Here is a 27,418-nt window from a genome sequence, read left to right as displayed (position 1 = left end):
CAATTTTATTTATTCATTTTTTAAAATTAATAATCGATACTTGGCGTCAAGAATCGATGCAGTAGATCATGAAAATTAGAATCACGATGCATCATCATGACGATTATTTTGCACACCCCTACTGGTTTCCTCCCTCTGCTGATGGGGTTCTGGTTCTGCCCGGCAGGAACCTTCCAGCTGTGGGGTCAGTCCATCCAGGTGGACTGGGCCGAGCCGGAGAAGGACGTGGACGAGGAGGTGATGCAGCGCGTCCGAGTCCTCTACGTACGTACCTTCACTTTTAACACACACACGGCACTAAGCCCGACTCAGCCTGCTCAGAAACCCCAAGTTCAGCAGCGGAGCTCCACAGCGCCGCCCTGCAGGCGGAGCTCAACTGCTTTCTGATCAAAGAGGAGAAGCTAATGTGGATCAGAAATAACCTGCCCTCTGTGTGAACGATTCCAAGATGGAGGGGATGGAGTCAGGAGAGAACAGTCGGTGTTTCCTCAACAAAGAGGAAGAGATTATCCCTTTAATCTGAGAGCTGACTCAGATTAGGACATTTTTCTGCCATTTACAGCTTATTAAAGCGACCGAGGCAGGAGAAGAAGAGAAAAGCTGTCAGGGAGTTTATCCTCTTCTTCTGCTCTGTCAGACTTCCTTTGTTCCCTTTTTGTTCAGATCAGATTTCCTCAGATTTTCAGCTCTCATTCTGCTGCTGCAGCATTTTCTGTTCATGGAAACAGACTTTAAAGCCAGACGGCGATAATTAGCAGGTAGATGACATCATCAAGCCACCAGCAGTCATTTTAATCCTGTATTAGGCACACCAGGCCTTCAGAACGACGTCGGACTATAAGGACTTAGGAGATGTTTCTGCTGCTTGGCTGATCATCCTGAACATCACGTTATTCACTGCTTGTTGTGGTTCCTCTGAGCTGCTTATATTGTCAGCCTGGAATTATGACCCGACAAGACAGTGAATTTAATAAAAACAAAGTTTTTTAATTTATTCGGTTTTGTCTAATCCACACAGAGGCGGGGTCGTTGATAAAGGCTTAGAAAATGTGATTGTACGCCTGCGTTCTGCCAAGTCTGCCAAGTGTTCTAGGAAGTGTTCGAGCCGCTGTCCATAGAGCTCAGTGTTTCTCTGTGCATCAGGAGAAGGATTTGTTTGGCAGAGCTGATTGGTTGAACCCAGATTTCCAGCTACTGGAGATTATCAGGTTATTCTGTAGTATGTTTCCGTACTTCTGACACCCTCATAGGTCAGAGGACTGGCTTTTCACTACCAGGACCTGGAGGTTATGAATATGTGATTGCTCCCATACAGAGGATTTAATTAGACAGTGGAGGACCAGGCTCAACTGACCACTAGGTGGCAGCAAAGTGCTTCCAGTAGAATCCTTGGTACAGTAGTGGCAGAAAGAGGATAAAAATGTTGCTTTGGGTGCAGGGCAGTTTGCTGCAGCAGTGGATAAAGATCCAGCTGTTTGATCACAATGATGTAAAGTGGTGGCAGCATCATGCTGTGGGCCTGATTAGCCGTGGTGGTTATAATGCTTCCTAATTATGGTTTTAATTATAAGGATGGAGGAGCGTTTTTTTTTACCAAAAGACCACCAGCAGACTTTGGATCTGGTTTATTTGGATGGAGAAAGTTTTTGAAACCGACAAGATTTAGGATTCAAATCTGATTTAAGGGGAATCAAACAAATCTGCCAGAATCCCGTTGGTGATCATAACAAGCGGGTTGACAAGATGCAACAGAGTGTGTCGCCATGGAAACATGATCAGATGATTTGTCCAATAGAATGTTCTAAGATTGCATTTAGTTCTGATCCAGAACATGGCATTCTGGGGGATGTAGGCAGAGGAAAAGCAGAGGATAAGCTAAGCAGGATGGATGGAGGGACTGAGCTCATTTCAGAGGTTTAAGGTCATTTCAAATAGATAAAACAAAAAGCTAATCAATTATTATCGATATTGGCTGATATGAAAGGCACAGCCGTAGGAGTATGAATACATTTGTGCCTGTATGGATTAAAGGAAAGGTTTCTGGTTTCATCTAAGTGATTTTATTTATGATCATTCCAACCCAGATCCTTTATTCCACAGATAGTATTGATCATGATGGTTAAACTGCTCCTCAAAGCTGAGCTGGATTTGGTTGGTTTACAACAAGCGAAGCTGCTGAGCAATGACGCATCATAGCAACAAGCACTCACTCACTGACACATCAAATTGTTGATATGGTAGGGTGACCAGACGTCCTCTTTTCCCCAGACATTTCCTACTTTTTATACCTAAAATAATGTCCAGAGGGAATTTCCAAATCGTCCAGGATTTTGGTCGACTACAGTTCAGCACGTAGCGGTAGGCCTTACCGGCCCCCCCTCCTCCGGCTGAGGACCGCTCATTGCTCTCTGCTGAGGTCCGGTCCAGTCAGCGGCCCTACCCCCCCTCCCTTGGGCCAGTGAACCAGTGGGCTGGTCTGTATGTCAGATTCAGGGCGTGACAAAAGTACAGGCCAGAACCAAATAAGGCAACATCGCAGAGATTACGTCAACTTAGGGCTTCGTTTATGATTCGCCTGTTTCATGGTGGAAGTTTAGAAGTGTGAAATTTGCAGAGAAATTTGCAGAGAAATTTGAACTTCTCAGTACGTCCATTTCACCAACTGAACTGTTGTTATTCATCTATGACAATGGAAACTCGGTTTTGCATTCTGTGAGCCCTTTGAGGCTGATTTATGCTCAGAAATCAGGTGATCTGTGTGTGTGTCGCAGTGAATGCAGATATGCAGACACTCAGGTGCAACCCTCCAAAAATGTAGGTGACCGCAGACAGTGCCGGAGACAGGAGGCCTCTGATTGGTCAAATCTATATCCGCTCTACATTATGTGTATTTCCTGTTTAGTACCTTACCAGCTTGTTTCTTTTGTATGACCGCCATTGGTTAGAAGAGCGAGGTGCGCAAGAACGCTTGGGACCCTTTTTCCACCTGGATCCCCGCTCTTTTTGGCCCTCATGTTTCTCCGTTGTTGTTCAAACTTTCCCCCACTTCCTCACCGCCTCGGCCGTATCTAGACCCACAGCTACTTCCTGATTTTGTCCCTCTTCCATTGTGCCTTGGAATAACATAGGGCAGACCACGCTTTTTATTGGGCATAAATCAAAAATATCTGCGACAAGTTCACTGCGACACACTGCTGTGAGAGGATAATAAGCCCTTAACGCTTCGCAGGTAGACGACTCGCTGCTGTTTCTGCTGTTTGAGGAGGGAAACACTCAGAGCCTGACTCATGTCTCTGCTGTTACACTTCCTCTGCTTTATGAACGCTGCTTGTTGGGTTTACACCCATTTGAAGGGGAATTTAGTTCCTTTATTGTTAAAAGCAAACTAGATGTTTTATAAATTGGAAAAAAAAGAGGAACCAATATGTTTTCATATTTTAAATATATATTTTTATTTTTTTACAGATTTTATATTTCACCATTTTTCCCCCCAAATTTGGGTTTTTAAGATATAGAAAAAAAGCTTATCAATTAAAAAAAAATGCATCCTGATCGATATCGATAATTATTGAAAAAATTTGAAACCATATTTTATGTGCAGCTCTGCCTGGACTTTTTATGATATTGCTAAATGATTTAATTTTAATAAAGAACACAAACACAGACTTCTAATTAAATATTTATTTAACCAACTTTTTTAACCATAACAGAATTGTTTTAAAGAAAAATATGTTAAGAGACCTGAGTTATGTTATTAAATACTGACAAAGAATAAACTAAAGTGACCAGAAAGTGATCAATTTTCATTGGTCAATGTTGTCATCAAGAGGAAGCCTCTGTATTGGGCTCCAATTTAAAACAATGTGATCTATTTAAATCAAGAAAACAAATGCTAATTAGTCAAAATCTATAAAATAAAAAACAGAAATTTGAAAAAAAATATTGCATTTGAAAATGTTAAATCTCTATAAAAAAATATGAAAAAATAAAATCTATAAAAAGTTTTGCTAAAAAAGAATTAAATAAAAAAAGATAACAGAAGAGAACATGAGAGTTACTCTCAATACCTTTTTGATTAAGATGTTTTAATTGCACTTTTTCTATTTTATTTCAATATACAAAACATTTTCTTTAGGTGCGAGAATAATGGAAGAAAGTTCCCTCCGTACAGCCAACTGTTCGCTCTCCTCCTGCAGGTGCGTAACCTGATGATGGAAACCACAGAGGAAACCCTCTACAAGGAATTCTCCAGCTTCAAACCGGGCTGCGTGGAGCGGGTCAAGAAGCTGACCGACTTCGCCTTCATCCACTACCGCAGCCGCAGCGACGCCATCACCGCCATGGGCCTCATGAACCGCAGGCAGATCGACGGGGCCACCGTGGAGGTGACCCTGGCCAAGCCGACGGGGAGCAAAGACGGGAGGAGGTCCGGCAACAGAGGGTACCTGGGGAACATGGCCGCCGGGGCGGGGGATAGAAGGCTGTCATTCAGAAACACGCCCCTGCAGACCAGCCTCGGAAACCCCTATTACACCAAAGGAGGTGAGGAAGACGTTTTTCTGTTAGCCTGGATGGTTCAAGCTTATAAAAGACGCTGAGATGGATTAAGAAAGCACACGGGTTTGGTGACATCTTGTCTGCAAACAAGAGCTCAATCATTTCTAAACAGTTATGGTTTGATGTTTAAGTGTTTGTTCATTTCCTTCTGGATGTTTCAGCTCTTTTTGGCAGAAAAAATATAAAACTGGTTGGTTTTCTAGCTTTGAATGGATCCAGCAGCTGAAGCTCTGCCTGCTGGGTTTGATCCAAAGTTTGAAACTCATGTGATGCAAAAAATGAACCTCTTTGAGGTCTTTCTTATTCCAATATCTTACTGCAGTGGCCATTTTATCTTAAGAGCAGTTTTTAAAGCTCTGACTGAAGGTCCACAAACCGAGAGGTTTGTTATATAGATGTACGAACCGAGGATCTGATAATCACTAGCATCTAACGAATGCCGATGTCACACCCTGACGATTTAGACCAGCATATGCCTGATGTAGGTAAAATCTGTGAAAAACGCTGGCATATGTTAAATAAGTTATGTGTACATTTTGTATAAGTTATGAGCACGCAGAAACATGCTGAAACACGTTGAGATATGGCAAGATCCAAAACCTGAGTAATGAGCTGGTGAAGATTCTCAGTCATCCAGGTCATAGTCATTCCTAAAAAAGATTAAAAAAAACAATCCACTGGACTTTGGTTTGGAGGAAATTCGTTTGAGGACCAGAATGTTCACATTTTGGACAAAGAAAGCAGGTGGTTTGACAGAGGTGTGAAGGAAGCCATCAATGCTAAGAAAGAAAAAACAACCTTAAACAGAGGGGTTGGACTCAGATCTCAGCTTTCAAATAACTACAAATACAGCAATAAAGTTGATCCATTCCGGTTATCATCGCAGCCCCAACACCTTTACAGGGGAATAGAAGACCTCGCCTAGTCAGCCAGGCCAAGAATTCCCTTTAACGACGCCCTTTTAGAGACATGGACAGGTTTCAGGCATTGCAGGATAACAAAAGAAGCCAAACGGGGAGGACCCGTTCATCTGTTTGAGTTTGCATGTTTTCTAAACAAAAAAACAAGGCCTTGTTGGGCTATTGTATAAAACCTCAACCTATTCCTGACATTTTGAATTTAAAAAGCTTCCTGGATGGGAAGCAAAACATCTTTAAACTTGGAAATAAAGTCCAGTGGACTGTTTTTTTTTTTTTTTACTTTTTTTGGAATAACTATGAGTAACTTGTGAGTAACTTATCAAGTTATGTATATCGACGTATCTGACGTGTTCCAGTTGACCGCTCAGCGTGTTTCTAGCTTCAAGCTAATGTTAATGGTCTATTGGCATCGTTTTGCTCTAAAAAGGGGGTTCACAGGAGAAACTGTCAATTCTCCTCCAGACTTCATCTCCATCATAGGCGTAGCCAGAAGGTGAGTGTGATGGATCCTCCCTGCTTTCACGATCACCACCAACAATCTACCTAGCAGACATGATGCTGAATCTGTTGCAACTGCAAACCTTCTTTCTTTCTTTTTCTATTTTCTTTTTATTTCTTCTTCTTCCTATTTTTTTTTTGGTGGACGATAAACAGCAGCTAGGTTAATATCTTTTTATGCAGGCCGAGCACATTGCTGCCCCCCTCAGGAAACTGGCTTATGATATTTTACGAGCACTAAGCTGCGCTGTGTTATGCATAAATTAGGCTGTCGTTGGACATAAGTTCTGGACTAGTTAAGAATGCGCTATGTATTGTTGAAAAAATGCATAGAAGGTTTGGCGTATGCCAGCGATTTAGAACGGGACGTCTGGCATACGCCGGCTAAATCAGGAAGGCGTGACAGGGGCCTAAAGGCCTTTTTTTAAAAAAAAGGGAAACCGGTTCAAACAAGGAAACAGGTGAGTTTTGTTTCATTATTATGAGCTAAAAAACATGTTCTAATTTTTTTTTTTCATTGAATTAGAAAAAACTGCAATTTAGAAATTAGACTGGTTGAAAAATATTTCAATAAAAAAGTTTTTTTTAGAGTAGCTTTGCTATTTTATTAGATTTTGTTTTTCACTTTTTCACAGTTTTTGTTTTCTTTTTACAGATTTGATATTTTCAAATTTTATTTTTCCAAAAAATAACATATTTATATATATATTTATATTTCAGATTGAGTTTTATGAAGTACCTACTTTTTTATTACTGCATTTTTCCAGATCACGTTGTCTTCCCCTCTGGGGGCGGGCTTTCCTCTGAAGGGAGGAGCAAAGACAGTTTATTGGCAAAAGAACTTTTCATGATTGTGCACTTTAAGAGTTAACGTTTGTTTTGGGCTGGAAGTGAAGAGAATGTCGAATAGAATGCCCTCAGATCAATTTGTAAAATACAAATTTGAGAAGGACAATTAAATTTGAAAATACAAAATCTTTTTGTAAAGTAAGTGTTTCATTTCTGGGTTGCAGTTTTTCAAATTTCAGTCAAAAAAAATATTGCCCCCAACAATAATGCAACAAAACTCCCTCCACATTTGGCAGCAATAATCGGGGAAATATTGACAAAAGAGGCTGATCCTCAAATACAGCAATGATAACCAGAAGAAGCAAACCACTGCTGGGTTCACCACTGGTTCCTGGTTGCACCTTTCCTGGTTCCTTAATCAAAGTTATCTTCAATTATTCTTTTAAAAAGCTTCATTTTTATGTGGAGAAGAGATTTTATCTTTGCTCAAACATTTAGGAAAAGTTCATCCACTAAGATCCCCAGCTTTTTGTCAGTGAGCCTCATGTTATCAGCCTGGACAGGCGGACAGTGGCTGTTCCCCTCATGAGGAGGGCAGTCATGCTCTCTGCTGCTTCTCTTATATTAAAATCTCTCTGCTCCTCCAAAGAACTCAAACAGCCACTTTGTCTCTGTGGTTTCCAAGGGGAAAGGTTGCAAACAACAGCCTCTCTCATCTGCTGAAAAACACTCCATATTAATACAGCTCCTTCCATTTCCATCACGCCTGCACATATTTCCTGTAAATAGCACAAAAGTTTGGATGGACCTTTGCCACAATGGGGCCGTAAAATATTCAGAGGAGGATGTGAGTGTAGCACAGAAGGAGAGATGAAGTAGAGAAGGCTGATTAAGGAAAGGAACCAGTCAAACAAAAGCCTCCTTTTTCTATTAACTGTAGTTTGCTTGACGGTAGAGAGGAATCAATATATTTCCATACAGAATGCAAAACATGTTTTCATTGTTTAGAAAGATGGGAGCGTCAAGGAGCATATCTATACCATCATCAACAGTAAGCCTGTTTACATCCTGCAGCATTTTAAGCCCAAATTCAGGAAGTAAATATCCATTCGGGCAGAGTTTGACGTCTTGCCTTCTTTCATGAACTTCTCTGCTTAAGCTTCCACCAAGTGGAAAACCAAGGCCTAAGATCGCAGGCGGACAACATTATCCCCACCGCTCCACACTCAGCCGGGACTCCTGAAAACATGACGTATCGTCCTGAAGCTCCAAACAGACACTTTCTTCTCCAATGTGCAGTCACAGCACATTACAGCAGGAAACTAATGGAAAAATACAACATTTATCAACAATAAGCCAACTCATTCACTCATACAAAGAAAATAACAAAAAAAACAATCATTCCTGCCCCCATAAGCCTTAGATTGAGTTTGTTTCTGATTAAAAATGACATCAGAAAGATGAAATAATTTATACTTTTCTCAGTAATAAATAGAAAACAATTCAGAAGCCTGCTGATATTTTGACCAATTAAAGTTTTCCAATAAGCTATTTATTCTTATTCTATTCAGAAATGTTAAAAGACTTCCAGTCAAAACAGACATTAAATCCTAAAATGAAAGAAACAGGAAAATAGGTACTGGACAGACAAGAAAAAGCTAGAAAGACTGTTTAATATCATGAATCCAAGATAATCCATTAAGTTTCATTTGCACCATCACAGATCAGCCACAATCAGGTTCCTCTAACCAGATTTCTGACCAAAGACTCTTTAGAGGAGCTGTCCAACAGCTAAGGCAGATTAACAGAGATCTGCAACTTAAACACCATGGCCCCTTGCTGCTTAGAACCATTTGAAGATGGCAACAGAACATTAGACAAGCCAGTAACATACTGGGATAATCAAGTTTGGTTGTGAGGAAACTATCTGGACGTTTTTGCACACGCCCAGGTCAAAACAATGACTCCAAACAAAAAGCCTTTGCAGGTTTCTTCAGACAGGAATCATTACCATAAAAGGCTTTTCCTTCCATTCCTTAGTAATAAACCCACTGTATTTTTATTCCACTTTCTTAGTTTAGGAACTTCACTGATTACCCTGATATTGAGTATCATTAGCTCTCCTGAGCTGTCATTATACCTCGCTTTACACCTACTTGAACTTGTGACTGTGTGATCAGGTGGGTCCTCTTCAACCCTCCATTTATGTCCTTAGTGAAACTTTCAGTGGTTTTGACTTGAATTAGCACCAAAGCAGTGTAACAGTGTTGGAGTTAAGAAAGTTCCACAGACATCTGTGAGTTGCTAAAGTACAGGTACCTTGTTTGTCCTTATGTGGGGTAAACGCTGTAGAGAAGGATTGAAATTTAAAGTCGTAGGGAAATCATATTTAAATGTGAAATCATTCCGGCTTTAACCTGTATATAAATGTACTCTTTATCAGATCATATTGTAATTTAGAAAATTTTTATATAAAAAAAAAAATCCTCTCTTAAAATCTTTTTTTTTTTTTTTTAATCTTATGCAAGCCAGTTAATTGTACATCAACCTAAATTCGGCCAATCATAAATCAACGGTCATTAGCCAATCAAATTTTTTTGGTCATAGCATCTTCATATGTCGCAGCTAATATACGGAACGGTTGAAATAAGAATAATTTACTTTACCATTGAGTCCCGTCCCAGTGTTCACGGGGATGGACGTCTGTGTCTTCAGCAGGCGTAGAGCTAACAGAACTGGCAGCGTTGCGAGGCAAGGGCTCAAACATGTACGGCTGGAAGCCTTCTACACCAAACCAAGCTTCTGCCGCTCTGGCGTCCTCTTACACATCAACTTTGTCCGCGATTTCCTCCTCTAAACAAAAAATATATGACGGAGGAGACTCATCCACGACCTCCGACACAAAACTCTCCTCCTCTTGCATGTTTCCTCTGTCCATAGCGTTCCTTGACAGAGTCGTTTCTAAGTCACCAATTTAGTGCTACTTGGTCCCAATGGAATTTCCCATTGGGAACCTACTAGCACTAAGTTGCTAACTGGTTAGCAAGATGATTCTGATAAACCGGCCACAACCAAACTTGCTTGCAAACCTTCCGCTACAATAATCCCTCCCCCTTGATATACGACCAATCACATTCACTTTCTTCACGCATGTTAAGTCGTGAACCAATGGGAAGAATTCCGAAATGCAACGGTTTGGATGACAATTTCGCTACGACTTTAAAGAAGTGCATATGACAGAGGAAGAGGCCAACTGAAGGAAAGAGCAGCTTCTTATTTCCATTAGATGAGTAAAAGTGAAGTGGTATCGTGTTTATGAATCGGTTATCACATTAATGACTGTGATTAACAGGAAATAAACATCATTATCTCTGCTTCATTGTCTGTGTTTCCTCCTCTGCTGCTAATGTTGTCCTCCTTCAGTTCATTTCTATTATCATTCCCCGTGGCTGCTGCTCCAGTTCAGCAGATTTCCAGGCCTCCGTCTCCTGGATAAACTCCATTTTTCCTGCTGAAGAACTTCAGCACCCAGGCTGTTTTCCTGTGAAAGGAAACCGCTTGGAGGGCTTTAAATTAGGTTTACAAAAAGAAAGCCTCTTCTTGTTTATTTTGCCCAGATTATTCTGCCTGACTTCAGCACTAAGTAGATGAAGTGTCATCGTACATCATTAGGGTCTAAACAGTCAACTCTAGAAGCAAGTATTATATAAAGCAGGGACTTGATAAAGAAATATGACTTGAAGAATAAGAGGCTGATTGTTGTACCAAAAAGACTCAGATATATATCAGAGAATATAGCTAGCTCTATATATCCCATTAAACATTAATTCAATAATGCATATCTAACCTTGTGCCACTTGGGCTATTCTGTCAGTTTGTTGTAGCCCTTCCATCTTTTGGCATGTTAGTTAGTCTTCTTTATCAATCATCTTTTAATTGATTGCTTTGGTTGGTTGTGGGGACACTCATCTCATTGTTTGAACTTTCACTCAGCTTGTCAGATGGATGCCTAAATGTTTGATTTGCTGGCTGTTTGTTGGTTGGTAGTTTGTCAGCCCTTTCTCAGTTGGCTCGTTGGTTGTCAGCCTTTCGTTGGTTGGTTGGTTGGTTGTTTGTCAGCCCTTTCTCAGTTGGTTCGTTAGTTGTCAGCCTTTTGTTGGTTGGTTGGTTGGTTGGTTGTTTGTCAGCCCTTTCTCAGTTGGTTCGTTAGTTGTCAGCCTTTTGCTGGTTGGTTGGTTGGTTAGTTTTTAGCCTTTTGTTGGTTGGTTGGTTTGTTTTTAGCCTTTTGTTTGTTGGTTGTTGGTTAGTTATCAGCCCTTGGTTGGTTGGTTGGTTAGTTTGTTGGTTGGTTGTTTCTCAGACCTTTGTTGATTAATTGTTTGTCAGTGCTTTGTTGGTTGGTTGTCATCCCTTTGTTGGTTGGTTGGTTAGCTGCCAGACCTTTTGTTGGTTGGTTGGTTGGTTGGTCAGTTGTCAGCCCTTGGTTGGTTGGTTGGTTGGTTATCATCCCTTTGTTGGTTGGTTGGTTGGTCAGTTGTCAGCCCTTGGTTGGTTGGTTGGTTGGTTATCATCCCTTTGTTGGTTGGTTGGTTGGTTGGTCAGTTGTCAGCCCTTGGTTGGTTGGTTGGTTGGTTATCATCCGTTGGTTGGTTGGTTGGTCAGTTGTCAGCCCTTGGTTGGTTGGTTGGTTTGTTATCATCCCTTTGTTGGTTGGTTGGTTGGTTGGTTCGTTATCATCCATTTGTTGGTTGGTTGGTTGGTTGGTTGGTCAGTTGTCAGCCCTTGGTTGGTTGGTTGGTTGGTTCGTTATCATCCCTTGGTTGGTTGGTTGGTTGTTCAGTTGTCAGCCCTTGGTTGGTTGGTTGGTTGGTTATCATCCGTTGGTTGGTTGGTTGGTTGGTTGGTTGGTTGTTCAGTTGTCAGCCCTTGGTTGGTTGGTTGGTTCGTTATCATCCCTTAGTTGGTTGGTTGGTTGGTTGGTTGGTTATCATCCGTTGGTTGGTTGGTTGGTCAGTTGTCAGCCCTTGGTTGGTTGGTTGGTTTGTTATCATCCCTTTGTTGGTTGGTTGGTTGGTTGGTTGGTTCGTTATCATCCATTTGTTGGTTGGTTGGTTGGTTGGTTGGTTGGTCGGTCAGTTGTCAGCCCTTGGTTGGTTGGTTGGTTGGTTCGTTATCATCCCTTGGTTGGTTGGTTGGTTGGTTGGTTGTTCAGTTGTCAGCCCTTGGTTGGTTGGTTGGTTGGTTAGTTGCCAGCCCTTTGTTGGTTGTTGTGTTAGTTGGCTATAAGCCTTTTACTGGGTTATTTGGGTTATGTTTTGGCCTGACCTTGCAGGCTGCTTTTAGTTTATCTTATGGTTAGTCTGATCTGTTGACTGATCTTTCAGTTTATACGGACTCATCTTTTGGTTGTGGTTTGTTTCTTGTATTTGATGGTAGTTGGTGAGTTTTTGGACATTTGTTCAATCAGACACCCAGTCTGACGATTGTTTAGTTGGTTGGTTGATTTTCAGGCATTTATAAACATTTAGATGTTTATAAAGCAGATGTCTGAATCCCTTTGAGTATTTAACTGAAACACAGAAATCCATGAAATTACTGGAATGTGGGGTTTAAAAAGCTCATCCAAGACGTCTGATCAGTTACCAGGCAAAGCAGACAGTGGTAAATGTAGCCTCCAGCAAGAAGCCAAGACAGCCTAGAATGGAGAGGCTAAATGTATTTAGTTTAAACAGAAAGTTGATCTGAGATCCAGCTGGATGGTACATTTACTACAGAAGCTGATTCAGGTTTGAATACTCCCACTCAGACAGCTTTATTTTGAAGCCCTCGGCACTACACAGCTCATAAAACCAAACATAAACAAACAACATGGCTGCCTGGGAGAAAGAGTGGTTGCTACATCAACTCTAAACAGTGACTGTGAGATGAGTTATTCCACGTTGGTTTGTCCCACAGATGAACCCTCAGCGGTGTCTCTGCTCCTCCATAGGGACTAATATCAAAGCAACACGTATGTCTGACATCATTATCTAAATCACTTCAAAGCTGCTCTGCAACAAACCCTTGAAATTTGTTTCACAACAACTTGAACATTAATTAGCTTCAGAAAGGAAAGCAGAGTAAAGAGAGCAGCATTTATTTCCATCTGATCAGGAGAAGTGGAGCCATTCAACACTGATGGCTCTGCTAATGAATTGATTAGTGAGGCAAATGGATCCGTTTGGTCTCCTGAGAGCTGATGGGGAAGATAAATGTGAAGATGGTCACCCTCTGTTTGGTTCTGTTAAAAATTATAGAGTTTTACTGGAGGGTTCTGCTGCTGAGAGTTTTTAGATGATTTACTGCTTATAAATATTTGACTCATTAATTGTTGATGGACATGGATTAGATCCGCCCATAGACTGTATGGATTAAACGGATAGATGTAGATCTAGCTCATCCAGAGAGTCTAACATCTGTTTGTGTTTCTGCCTCAGATGACTCAGACTGCTACATGTTCCCCCTGGGACCCTGCACCACCCTGAACCCCACCAGCCTGCTCTCCCTGAAGCAGAGCCAGATCGGCTCGGCCGTCAGCCTGCTGGAGTACCACTGCCTTAAGAACTGCTGGTCGCCTCCAGAGTACCACCTGTACTCCAGCAGCGGACAGGACGGGAAGCTGCTGCTGCTCTACAAGGTCTTTTCTCATCGCTCACATGACCGAATTCCCCAATAAAGTCATTTGTGTTGGAATGCTAAGAACCCAGAGAGCTGTGAAAGCATCAGCAGCTGTACTGTTTTAATGAAGGTGGTGCTGCCCTCCACTCGAGCCTCCTACTTCCCCGATAAGCTGTGTGTCCTGCTGGACGACGCCAAGGAGATGGCAGCTCAGACCACGCTGTGGAACCTGGGTAAGAAACACGCTTCGACTCACAGCTGCTCACGCACATCCTCCATGTTGGTTTAGTGTGAGGAAACGATGCGATCTGAATCTATTCAATATAGTTTTCAAGAAGAAACATGGATGTTTGAGTCAGAGGTTGATCTCAGCAGGACAACAGAGGAGGGTTTGGATCAGTGCTGCGGTAATCCAGTAGGGAGGTCCTCCTTCCTGCAGCTTTGCCTGAATCAGATCAGTCGCTCATTACCAGGCCTCTGCTGAGCTAAAGGACACACTGAGTGAGATCAGCCGTTAAATCAATGGCTGCGTTCAAATTAATGGGCTGCATCCTCCAAGGACCCGGTCTACCTGGACTGGGTCCTTGGAGGATGCAGGAGGATGCAGTCCATGAAAATAAGGAAACCGGAAGAGTTTTGGCGGTGAATTCAAACGGCTTACACCTCCGTACGCTATGTTGCTTGGCAACCACGACAGTTGACACACCAAGCAGGAAAAGAATGAATACGTGAGTACTTTTCAAAAATGTTTCTTTTTCTTTTTAATTTTCTTTCTTTTTTATAATAAAGTGAACAAAGACTACACTCTTGAGAATCCAGAGTGGAATAAAGGTTCCAACCACCGGGAGCATCAACAAATAAAAGCCAATGTAATGATAGAAACCTTAGTCAGTTAAATAACATGCTATTGTAATTTTGTACATCTCTGATGTTGCTGTTATTTTCAAATATCCATTACTGTAAAAATGTCCATAGCTGTAGGTTGGTTACCGTAATTTTCGGACTATTAGCCGCACCTGAATATAAGCCGCAGAAGCTAAATTGATTGATTTGTACATATACAAGGTGCACCGGACTATAAGCCGCAGGTTTTTTATGTTTAATGTCCGTCTTTCTCACTGTCGTTCTGTCTCGTACCACTCACGATAGAAGTCTGCTTCCGGAGGACCTCCGCATTCCCCCGCCCACGGCTACCGTACTTGTGTGTTGAAGCAAATGTGACGTCTACATGGTGGATGGTAAAATCCATAGATTTAGGTATTACGCTAGTGGCCGTTAGCTAAGTCACATTGTTATATAAGCCGCAAGGTCAAAAAATGGGGAAAAAGTTGCCGCTTATATTCCGAAAGTTACATTATTTATTCTCCAGGTACACAGTTTATTCTGATCCAACTTTCATTCTTATTAGCTATGCCTGCATTATATTTCCTGATCTGATTGAAACGACTCAAAAACAGAAACTACTCAGGTTGCTCATTTACGTGAACAAAAGTAAGCAGAGAAAAACGTCTAATTAGGCTAAAAATCAGTTATTTATAAGTGGGTCTAGCCAAACGAAGCAGAAATAAACCAATGCCCATGCTAGCTAGGGTTAGCCTGCCTCATCTAGAATAACATGATCCTGACAGATGTTCTTTGACCAAACAGATTGTCAGTCTGCATAAAAAACACCCCTCATTTGGATAATAAGCTCCAATCACATTATTCCCTCTGACATGTTTAAGTGACACAGTTTCAGTCTGATCGGCCGTTTATTACTTCATGTCCATGAAAACGTAGCTACAGATGACACAGAGCTAGCAAGAGGTAAATACTGCTGCACATTTCTATGGCTCCTGGAACGTTCTTGAATGTTCTGGTGAAGATTCCCAGTCAACCAGGTCATACCTTTATTTGTTACTTCCTGTCTCATTACTGGATGTGTCCCAACATGCTGTTCTACAACCTCTGATCAAAAAGAAAAATCTACATCTCTCTGTGTTGTCCAACTTTAGGCCGATCTCTAAATTGCCATTTTTATCTAAGATTTTAGAGAAAGTGTTTTTTATTCAGATTTAGTCTTAAAGGAATAGTACACCCAAAACATGATTAGCCTTCATTTTCTACTCACCTCCATGCTGAACAACACTCTGGAGTACTTTTTTGATATCTCAAATGCATCTGGAGATCTGGGAGGCTTCTTGCTGTCTGCTGACATTCAAATAATGGAGGTCCATGGCGCCCGAGACAGAAAGGTCCATAAAAGTCCACAAAAACGTGTCAATATTCCTCCATACTGCTCGTCCAATGTAATCCAAGTGTCCTGAGTGGGTAGCATCCAGAATTTACTCGAAACGAAGTCATTTAGAATGTTTTTAGAGCCTAAACAGTAGTGTATAGGATTTCCTAATAGCGCCCCCATGCGCGCTCACGATTCTACGGAAGCCGGCAGACCAAACCAGCGCATTCAGCTCGGCAAAGAACTCATGCTCTTCCTCAACACTGAAGTCCTCAGACATTTTTCTTTCGTTGTTTCTTTCTTTGCACAGGTAAACAGCACATTTCTTCTTCTACGCTTGCATTATCGGCAGACCAGACGCTGAATGCGCACTTTCTTCCGGTTTGGTCTGCCGGCTTCCGTAGAATCGTGAGCGCGCATGGGGGCGCTATTAGGAAATCCTATACACTACTGTTTATGCTCTAAAAACATTCTAAATGACTTCGTTTCGAGTAAATTCTGGATGCTACCCACTCAGGACACTTGGATTACATTGGACGAGCAGTATGGAGGAATATTGACACGTTTTTGTGGACTTTTATGGACCTTTCTGTCTCGGGCGCCATGGACCTCCATTATTTGAATGTCAGCAGACAGCAAGAAGCCTCCCAGATCTCCAGATGCATTTGAGATATCAAAAAAGTACTCCAGAGTGTTGTTCAGCATGGAGGTGAGTAGAAAATGAAGGCTAATCATGTTTTGGGTGTACTATTCCTTTAATGACCAATGATATATATGAGAAGTTTCAATCTGGCTTTAAACCTTTTCATAGCACAGAGACAGCACTGTTGAGAGTTATTAATGATTTAATGGTTGATTCAGGAAATCCTGCTGGTGCTCCTTGATCTTAGCTGCCTTTGATACGGTGGATCATGGGATTCTCCTGGCGCGACTTAAGCAGTGGGTGTGCATTACAGGTTCTGCTCTCTCATGGTTCCAGTCTTATCTAACTGATGGGAGCTTTTCTGTGCAGTTAGGTGAATTCACCTCATCTTCAGCTCCTATCAGGTCTGGGGTTCCCCAAGGCTCCATTCTTGGACCAATTCCTGTAGTGTAAAGCCTCGAACTCAACGTTATTCTTGACATTTTGAATCGAAAAAGCTTCCTGGATGGCAGCAAAATGTCTTCAAACTTAGGAACAAAGTCCAGTGGATTTTTTTTAACTTTCTTTTTTTGGAAAGTTCTTGAATTTTAAATCAACCAAGGTGAGGAAACCCTGAGAAAAGACGTTTTTACAAATTCTCTCTGTTCGTTCTGGCTGAGCTTCAGCTGTTTTCTAAAGAGGAATGGCCCAAAATGTCAGGGAGTGACAGAGGAGAGCTGGCGACAAATGCATGCCACACTTTTCAGATTTTATGAAGGTTATTCTGAAAATAAATGATCTTTTCATCAATGGTTGTCCCCTTAAAATTCCAAAAAATGTCCAAAATGTAAAGGAAGTGAAGGGGTGTGAATACTTTCTAAGGATCTAAATAGGCCTGCATTTTTTTAATGAGAAACTGTGACCTAACTAATTAAATTATCTGTCATTTTTGAAGATGAAAATGTTTTTAAGGCATCTCTATTGCGTGTTCGGATCGACAGGCTCAAAGAAGCTGGTGTTTCCAGCTATTTCTGCTCCTGGCTCCTCTCCATCCCTCAGGTTTCCCAGTTTGTTAAAAGGTCAGAGGGGCGTCTCACCGACACCCTCCCAGCTGGAACTCAGCAGGAACGTATGCAGAAATATGCAGGGTGTCTAATCTCAGCGCTGCGGCTGTGATCTGAGAGCCGCCTCCATGTTTTATGGATGGAGTTTAGCCGCCGCTTCACCCTCGGTGTCATAAACACTGACTCTCTTTGTTTTAATGGCCTCCATGATGAGCTGGTAGTAATCTGCAGCACGTCCCTCCTCATGCATTTTAAAACAGTCAAGACCTGCTGCCGCTGCTCGGAGTCACTCTGCCATTATCATTTATTTAGACCCATGCCTGTCCTCTCTGCTGCAGACATCAGACCCAATAAAGCAGGTTCAGGAACCTGTAGGGGCCTCTCGGTCGGCCCCAGAAGGACTAAGTTAGTGTGAAGAGCAGAAACCGCAGAGCACGACAGTGTTTGGCATCCAGGTGGAACGCCACAGCATCTGTCAGAGTCTGAACGGGAGCCAGGCGGGGCGGCGTCTGCCAGCGCTGCTCTGCGCCGCAGCTCTGCTACACGGAGAAAATCTTCAACGCTTGTTTGTGATTTCTCACCTGGAAGCAGGAGAGCATCTTCAGATTCCAAACTTTTTCCTGCTGCAGGAGCTTAAATTTGGCCTCATTTATTAATTTTTTGAAGGTCTTTTTTTTTTTTTTTTGCTTCATTCTGATTATTAAATGCACCGAGAGCTGCTGAACGCATCGACACAGCTGGCCTGGTTTAAAAATGGCCATTTGAGATCACAGCAGAGACGTAAGGTCAACTGGAGCCACAGCGGCTTTACGTGAGGCCGCTACCTGCTGGAAGCCCCCACAGGATTCTGTTTCCGCTTTATTTCTCACTCTACAGGGTTTCCACGGGTCATTAAGAATCATTAAAAGTCATTAAATTATTATATTTTTATTAAGGCCTTAATTGGCATTAAAATTCATTAAATGTGATTATTGGGCATTTAAAATGCTTTATTTGAAAAACAAAAAAGTTTATAAAAACTATTTCATCACATATATTATATCGCAATATATTTGCGCGGAATTGGTAACAGAGAGAATGGGAAAATGCTAATTTCAAAAAAAGTGGCTGTAAAACAAGGAATTCAGGACATGGCTGCAGCCAGTCAACGGTAAAGATGATGAAGGATAATAAAAAACAAACAAAAAAAAAACGACAATATAATAAAATAAAAACTCTAAAGTGATGTAAAAACAAAATCACAAATATTCTTGCATTCTTTTCTAAATGAGAATCTTCAGCATTTTCAGGTGGTTTTATTGTTCATAATCTTTCCAGACATTGACTTTACCTAATTTTTTATTATCATCTGAAAAATATTCAGAATAAATCTCCTGTCAGTTCCGCCACATCAGGTTTATCTATTATTCAAACATTTCATATACTTTTTTGTTCTGTACTGAAAAATTTGTTTCTTTTTATCAAAATGCACCAAATGTGACTAAAATTCACAATAAAACAAGCTACTGTCATGATTTTATCAAGAGCTCGTACCCACATGCAGAGAAACCAATTCAGAGAGACCAGGGGAAAGGTTTAACAGGTTTATTAAAGAGATAATGCTGAATCAAGTGTTGCTCTGAACACTGCTCAACCGGAACTGAAAAGTGAGGGGAAGGCACAGTGGTTAGTTCAGGCTCAGTAGGAAATTTGGTTCTTGAACTTGAAGAGGAGAATTTGGTTGCTGACTCACAATTCCAGAGAAGTTGTTGACTCTTTGACTCCAGTCTGTATGCTGTAGTTCCAGTGTTTGTCTGATTCGGTGGAGGGCGGAACAGGGTTTACCCAGAATGCGGTTGTTTGTAGGTGAAGGGATAAGCTGACTACCACTCAGATTTCCTGCGGTACTTGAACGGGTCGTAATGGAGATGAATCCCTTGCTCAGTGTGAACTCAGACGATCTCTTGAGGGGGAGTGGATTCAAACCTCCAGTTTAAATCCTCAGCTCAGTTTGAAGCTCAGATGATCCTTCCAGGGAGAGAAGGTCCGAAAAATCTAGTTTGCAGGATGACTTCCTGCCGAGAGGCAAAGACAAAAACAATGCTAAAACTCAGGTTGACAAGAACTCAGTTTGACTCAGCAAAACTCAGCTTGGCTAGAGTACCCAAAACTGGCAAACACTCTGGCGTCAAAGTAGTGGCAGTCAGCAGCTTAAAAACACTCCGTTAACGAGGAAACCATCAGCAGGTGTGTGAGGAGGCGGACCAGAACCAGGCGCCTCCTAGTGGAGGAAGAGAGACAAACACAGAAACACAAAAACACAGACAGGAGTCCTGACAGCTAAATACCTCACTAGGATCTCAATGTACTTTCACACACTTGTTAATAAAATATGTAAAATTCAAGAGATTTTTTTTGTTTTGCATAAATGTAAAATTATTTGTTTTTTTTTACATGCATTTGATTATTATAACCATTTGTAATTACTTAATAAACTATTAAGAATAAAATAAAAGATGATGAAGGATTTTGCCATGTTTCATATATATATATATATATATATATATATATGTATATATATATATATATATATATATAATATTTTTTTTATACCATACAGAGGAGAAAGGAGTGCGCTAAGCAAATCATTCAGTGCAACCTTCTATAAACCTGAAATAATCCCTTTAATCCTGCAAAGATCTGTTCCTTCCTCTCTTTCTTCAATCTTCAAGCTTTTTTTAACACAGCAGACCTGAAATGTGATCAACTTCCTTCACATCTCTTGGGTTTTCTTTTTCTTCGAATCTCGTTTTCCTTCAAATACAGAGGATCCATAATCCAAGACGAGCGTCTGACAGATGTCCCGACATCAGCATGAAGGGGAAATGAGACAAAGTGGTAAAATGGGACAAAAGAGCTAAAAGGTTTAAAGAAGTGAGGCGGCTCATTCTGGTCCAGGAGTTCTGAAGCAGAACCAAGCTGCCAGAACCTGCTCATTAAAGCAGTTTTCCCTTTTTTTTCCGGATGCAACTGTGAGAAGGAGGGCGAATAAAGCCAGAGCAGATCCTGTGGAGGACGCTTTAATCAAACTTTTTTATTCCCCTCCATCTCTACAGGAGGCTGAATATATTTGCCTCTGATGGAGCTCACAGCAGCTACAGAACATCCTCTGATTTTATTTCTCCTGTTTTTCTCCTTCATCTCTTCTTCTTGATGTCTTCATTAATCCACGCTGCTCCTGCAGAAGCAGAATCTCCCCCTCACAGATGATGACTCCTAATATAACTTCTATGTTAAAAAACAAAACAAAAACACATCTGTGTCATTTGATCATTTTGCAAAAATACAGATTGATTTTTTTAATATATTCACAAAAACTCCCTTTAATCAGATTCATTTTAACACTTTAAATAGTCTATTTAATTCCTAATTACAATAAGGTTCACTGAAAACCAGTTGATCATTTGATGCTAATGAGGTTTTATATCTAAAGATCTGAGTCTGTGTGGCTGAAATGGGTCTAGAGTTCTTCCAGTAGGAAGAGAAACAGAAGAAAGCATATTATTAACTGATATAAACGTGTCCAGAAGACAAACTAGTCCTTGTTTTTATCTGCCCCACTTGACCTGGCTCTACTCCACCCCACTTTTATAACCCTTTCCATTACGGCTTCTTTTGTACCGTACTGGGCCTTTTTCTATTCTGCTTGGTCCAACTCCTGAGAATGGCTGAAAAAAGCCAACACCAGTACAGAGAAAGCAGCAATGGAAACTGGTGGGTTGGATTAGAGGTCTACAGGTCTACTGGTCTACAGAGAGTTACGGTAATTTATATACTCTGTCTTATTGACTAAGTTAAAATTAACATGAACATATGTGCTTTCACTGATAGAATAACATTAAATTCTGCCATCTTCTATGCTAATCCGTGCCGGAAGCACGAACCATTCTGCACATGCGCCATTAGCTCATTTGTGCATCCGGGTCTCCCTCGATTTTATTTTGTTAAAAAGACCTGAATGACATTTACCCTCCCCCAAAAATAGTAAACATACTAAAATATAATGTGTTAAAGGTTAATAATGTATAATAATGTATTTCCTGAGAAAATAAATGCCTTAAAATCCTTTCTGTTTTATCACTCGTCTCTGCCCGATCTGCACTGGTAATGGGATCCTACACTACTTCTGTTATGATTTTATCTAGAGCTCTGACCCATATGCAGAAGACCAAACAGAGAGACCAGGGAAAAGTTTAAGTTTTATTTTGAATAGATTGAGAAGGCTCCAGTGCTGCTCTGAACACTGCCGAACCGGGACTGTAAAGTGAAGGGGAATAGTCTGCGGTTAGTTCAGGCTCAGTGGGAAATTTGTGTCTTTGACTTGAAGAAGGGAATTTAGGCTATAGGACTCACGTTTCCAGAAAAAGGTGTCTCTAATTGAATCCAGTCGGTGTGGGTTGTTCCAGTAAAGACTTGCTCGTTGGAGGGCGGACAGGGATACCCAGATTGCGGTTTTTCCTTGAGGAACAGAGGAGCTGGCTGCCACTTAATTTTCCTGCGGTATCTTGTGGAGATGAATCCCCTGCTCAGAGAGACGCCCAGACAATCCTTACGGGAAAAGTAGATCCAAAACACAAGCTCGAATCATCAGCTCAGTTTGGTGCTCAGAGAATCCTGCCAGGGGGAGAAGGTCCAAAACATCCAGTTTGCAGGTTGACTTCCTGCCGAGAGGCAAAGACAAAACAACAAGGTTAAAGTCATGTTGACAAAAACTCAGGTTAGACTCTGCTAAACTAAGCATGGCTATAGTACCCCAAACTGGCAAACACTCTGACGTCGAGGTAGTGGCAGTCAGCAGCTTAAAAGTCTCAGGTAACGAGACAACGAGCTGCAGGTGTGCAGGGAGGCCGAATGAGGATGGGGCACGACCTGGTGGAGAAGGAAAGGAAACACAAAACCCCCCATAAAAACTGGATTCTTGACAACTTCCAGTGGCTTAACTTTTTCGGCTTTGGATTTAAACATAAATTTTGAGTTTTATGTTTTCGTTTTGTTTTAACCTTATCGTATATAGTGCAGTCATTTTACCAACATAATTATATTATTTATAGAGACCCAGATGTATATCTGTTCATGCATGCGCACAATGGATCATGCTTCCGGGACATATCGAGTAGTGACAAGGCTAGCTAAAAGGTTAAGGCTAGCTAAAAGGTTAAGGCTAGCTAAAAGGTTAGGGCTAACTAAAAGGTTAAGGCTAGCTAAAAGGTTAGGGCTAACTAAAAGGTTAAGGCTAGCTAAAAGGTTAGGGCTAGCTAAAAGGTTAGGGCTAACTAAAAGGTTAAGGCTAGCTAAAAGGTTAGGGCTAGCTAAAATCTGTGTTTGTTTAGTTACTCTAGCGTGTTGGCTTCACTTAATCCATTCAGCTAGCTAAATTACGCTTTGAGGACAAAATTAGCTAAAATGCTAAAATTTTATAAAATCTAAATTATATAATTTTGGTTAACAATGACAGGTGACAAGCAGTAATTGAACCTATCTGCTGAATTTTGTCGTATCAATGGCCGCTACTGATGCTACAGTAAAAAGAGAGGATTCTATCTAGAATGTTCTGGATCTAAATAATCACCCAGCATCCTTCCTTCCAGATTCTTCCATCCTGTCTGGACCTTTGTACGATTCGCCCAGAAGCCTCTCCCCTCTTTTCACCATGTCCACCTCTGATGGCAGTCCCAGCATCCTGAGCTGTGGGGGACAGACCTACACCCCGTGCCTCCCCGTCGCCCCTCCACCGCCTCCCTCGCCGTCCTCCTTCTCCATCCCTCCCCTGCAGTCTCTCTCCATGTTCTCCCCCGCTGTGTCCCATGCGATGCGGCTCTGCATGAACTCCCAGTCTTCGTTCTACTGAGGGTGAGGCCCACACACGTTCCACCTCTACTTCAGGAACAGGCAAAAATAAATCGGTTCAGATACTTTAATGTTAAATGCAGAATACGGAGAGTAAAAAGTGCTGCAATACAATAAGTAAACAACTTATAAAATAATTAGAATATGTCATTAATTTATTAACGCTAGGAATAAATACAGAATTAATTAAATGAATATATTATTATTTATATGAGCCTCAGTTAATTTCATCTAAAGAAAGGATTATAATAATTTAGAGATTTAATAAATGTATTCAATTAATTTAAACTATCACACATCCATCAAAGTCAATGAAGGAGAACTTTTCTAATGACGGAGTAAAAGAAAACCAGGGTAGGATATTTTTGTGCAGCTCAATAAGAAGCAGCCAATCAGAGGTCCCGGTTGCTACGGATGCAGCTATAGCCCCGCCTCCTTGACTTTCATGGATAAGTGAGAATTTTAAAGATTTCATGGTGGGTAAAGTAAAATCAATTACTATCTCAATCAATAAATTAATTAATTTTAACTAAGCCCATATAATTAGTTGTAGATTTTAAATAAATAAAAATTTTAATAAATGCATCACACATTTAAGTAATAACTTATTGAATTGTGGCGCTCGTCGCCCTCCATAGTAGAAAACAAATTTTTCATCAGAAACTTAAAATACTTCCACAGTTGATTCAAAATTAGATTTTTTTTTAATGTAAATTCTTTCTTGTAGCTTCTAAGAAACAAACAAACAACTCTTTAAAAACAGGGGGGCAGCCATGTTGCGTGACACAACATTGCATCTTGAAAGAAACGGGAAAGTGTTTGGTGTTTTTAGCACCAGTAACACCAGCCATTTTTTTTAAACATTATGGAAAAGTGAGGATAATTATACTGTTTTAATATTTCCTGTTAAAACGGCCATTAGACGTGTGAACAGAAGAAGGACAAGCAGTTAAAAAGAAGCAGGGCTGCTCTTCAGCGCCTCTGGTGGCAAAGAAAGAAGCATAAAAGAAACATCAAAGACAAATGGCCTCTCCTAAATGTGTCAGTGTGGGGGTGGTGGTTGGTTGAAGACCCAAATGCAGAGACGAGGGAGGCAGAGATGAGTACTCTCAGGTTTGATAAAATGTAAAAGAAAACAGAAACAAAATCCAAGAATCAAACCAAATAGCAAGGAGACGCCAGGAGAAAACACACATGGGGAGCTAAGTATGGCTGTTGTCGAAATTTATGGGCTGCGTCTTCCTATCTTGACTGGATCCTTCAAAGTCCATGAAAATAAGCAGATCGCAAGAGTTAAGGCTGTGAATTCAAACAGGTCTAGCCTTGTGTGACCGTTTTTATCTATAATCATTTTGCTGCTATAAACAATAGAGTTTCCCCATTCCGGGACAATAAAGGGATTTTCTATTCTGTTATATTTTATAAAAGGCGTACAAAGATATAAGTAAATCTAAACAATGTGTGTATAAAAAAAATATATCTGCAAAATCTCTCATATTCAACAACAAAAAATACTTAGTTAAGCAAATTGTGCTAAAGAGCAATAAAAAAATAAAAAGTCTCAATAACTCAATAACTTTTTATTGACTCAATAAGCATTAAAGTCGTAGGGAAGTCATATTTAAATTCCAAATCATTCTGGTTTAAACATGTATATAAATGTACTCTTTATCAGACTGACGTTCAAAAAAGTTAGGAAATTTCTAAGTAAAAAATAAAAATAAAAAATCCTTTCTTAAAATCCGGTGGGGGGGCGTCTCATTATTTTAGGCCAGGCCAGTTAGTTATCCGTCAGTCCGAACACCTAAATTCGGCCAATCATATATCAACGGTCATCTGTCAATCTAATTTTTTCAGTCATAGCATCTTTATTCACATGTCACAGCTAATATACGCAACGGTTGAAATCAGAATCCTTTCCTTTCCCACTGAGTTCCGTCCCAGTGTTCACGGGGATGGACGTCTGTGTCTTCAGCAGGCGTAGAGCTAACAGAACTGGCAGCGTTGCGAGGCAAGGGCTCAAACATGTACGGCTGGAAGCCTTCTACACCAAACCAAGCTTCTGCCGCCCTGGCGTCCTCTTCCACAACATCTTCATCCCCGCTTTTCTCCTCTAAATAAATAATGAATGACGGAGGAGACTCATCCACGACCTCCGACACTAAACTCTCCTCCTCTTAATGTTTCCTCTGTCCATAGCGTTCCTTGACAGCGTCGTTTCTAAGTCACCAATTTAGTGCTACTTGGTCCCAATGGAATTTCCCATTGGGAACCTACTAGCACTAAGTTGCTAACTGGTTACCAAGATGCTTCTGACAAACCGGCCACAACCAAACTTGCTTGTGAACCTTCCACGACAACAATCCCGCCCCCTTAAAAAAAATGACCAATCACATTCATTTTATTCATTCGTGCAAAGTCGGGCACCAATCGGGAGAATTCACAAATGTAACGTTTGGAATAGATGTTTGCCTACGACTTTAAAGCAACCATTTTACTTCATTTCAGAGTGAACTAGTCACATGATTAGATTATATTAAACTGAACTTCCAACATTCACCACTGTTCGGTGCCAAGTACCATTTCCTCTGATTAAGGAGCAGCCGGCTTGCTTGGTCTCACAATAAATACTGGGAAAACAGGATAGAGAGGATACATCGGACCGGTCTTTCCTGTAGAGGAATAAAAAAAAAAAATCAATATTTGCAATTCGATAATTCAGTCATAAGAAAAACCCCTCTGGTCAAACTTTGCTTGACTTTAGGGTTTCCATGAATATAGAGCAGGTGGAGGAAAACAAGCTGCTATAACACTAAAACCAGAGGCAGCACACTGGAAAAACTTCTTAAATTAATGTGTTTACCCTTAATTTGAGTAGGTAAATGAGATAGTTTGCCAATGGAATGAGTATTGTTACTCTTAAAATAAGATAATTAGACAATATGCACTTGAAATAAGACAATGCAATTGTGTTTTCTTATTTTAAAATAAGATAAAGGAAAGGATAAAGGATAAGGAAATAAATGATCAAGATTTTTTTTCCAGTGTAAAACTAGAGGCAGCAACAACATAACCGGAGTTACAGATATGATTCATCTCATTGCAGGAGATTCTTTTGTCAAATGGAGCGCGACCTTGGAAGGAGGAAGAGGAGGAGTATCAGAGGAAGACCGGAGCGTCTCCAAGTGTTTCTAAAGTTCTCTCTGTTAGAGGAGGAGGAGGGACGGAGCAGCTGCTTGGACTCTTCGCTCTGATAACATTAGTTACCATGACGGTTCTCAGGTTTAACTGACTGCTGTCAGATCGTCCTCTTGTCTTTCTGTCCTCGCCATCCAGCCTCAGATCCTTCCTGTGAATAAACAGCAGTAGAATGCGCTTTCTTTCAGGAAACCTCCCTGTTAATATTGCGCTGAGCTAACGATTCACAAAGAGCCTCCTCTACGTCTCCTTTCATCCTCCAGAGTTCCTCTCAGCAGCTGAAAACAAGCTTGATCTCTCCTGCTCGTAGCTGCTGACCCCTTTCATCTAAACCTGAGTCATCTAACAGCACATCAGCTGCTTCTCGCTTTAGTTTCACAGCAAAACCAAATTCTTTCTACCTGTAGAGACTTAAAAAGAGCAGATATATAAACGCTTACATTCTTCACTCTGACTTGATATTAAAAGAAACCACAGAAAAAGAGACGGCAGGCTGACCTCCAACAGGAAATCTGGAGATATTTAAACAAACGTGTTCACTTTAAATCCATAAGGCCGACAAACTGGAAACTAATCAGGTTTGTTTGTGATAAAAATGTTTTTCTGAAGATTTAAATGTTAGTGGACCTAATTAAAGCACCGATAACACAGATTCCCACAGTTTAACCATTAAAATAGGTACAGTAGAAAAAAAGCACAGAGAGGAATGAACCTCTATCAGAAGTACGGGAAGACGTTTTAGTCACAAATAATGACAGAATAATAGGATGGCTGTGAAATCAGTTTTTAAATTCACTAATAAGGTCAGTATGCACATAAGGGTCAAATTACAGAACTATTCTGCTTTATTTATTTGAGATTTAATATTGTATTATATTTTAGATTTTCCTTGTAATGTAAGTTGTTGTTTTACATTTAAAATTTAATTTCTATCATCACAGGTTTCTTAAATGTTTAAAATCTACTTAACATTATTTTAAAAGTTTAAAGTTATTTAATTTTAAGGGCA

General features: G+C 40.7%; 1 protein-coding gene across 1 annotated transcript in view; it reads left to right on the top strand.

The window, feature by feature from the left end:
* rbm46 (RNA binding motif protein 46) overlaps positions 1 to 27,160 on the top strand; it is a 33,938-nt gene extending 6,778 nt beyond the window's left edge. The window contains exons 6-11 of the mRNA XM_038306094.1: positions 167 to 264; positions 4,197 to 4,542; positions 13,241 to 13,440; positions 13,552 to 13,654; positions 22,953 to 23,214; positions 26,318 to 27,160. Coding sequence (XP_038162022.1) covers positions 167 to 264; positions 4,197 to 4,542; positions 13,241 to 13,440; positions 13,552 to 13,654; positions 22,953 to 23,212 — 1,007 coding nt within the window. The 3' untranslated portion in view covers positions 23,213 to 23,214; positions 26,318 to 27,160. The remainder of the gene's footprint in view (positions 1 to 166; positions 265 to 4,196; positions 4,543 to 13,240; positions 13,441 to 13,551; positions 13,655 to 22,952; positions 23,215 to 26,317) is intronic.
* The last annotated feature ends 258 nt before the right edge of the window (positions 27,161 to 27,418 follow it).

This window comes from Cyprinodon tularosa, unplaced genomic scaffold (genome assembly GCF_016077235.1).
Source record: "Cyprinodon tularosa strain WSP-4 unplaced genomic scaffold, ASM1607723v1 ctg571, whole genome shotgun sequence".
In the NCBI taxonomy this organism is placed as follows: domain Eukaryota; kingdom Metazoa; phylum Chordata; class Actinopteri; order Cyprinodontiformes; family Cyprinodontidae; genus Cyprinodon; species Cyprinodon tularosa.
The sequence above is the reverse complement of the archived record's forward strand: the minus strand, read 5'-3'. Positions and strand labels throughout refer to the sequence as shown.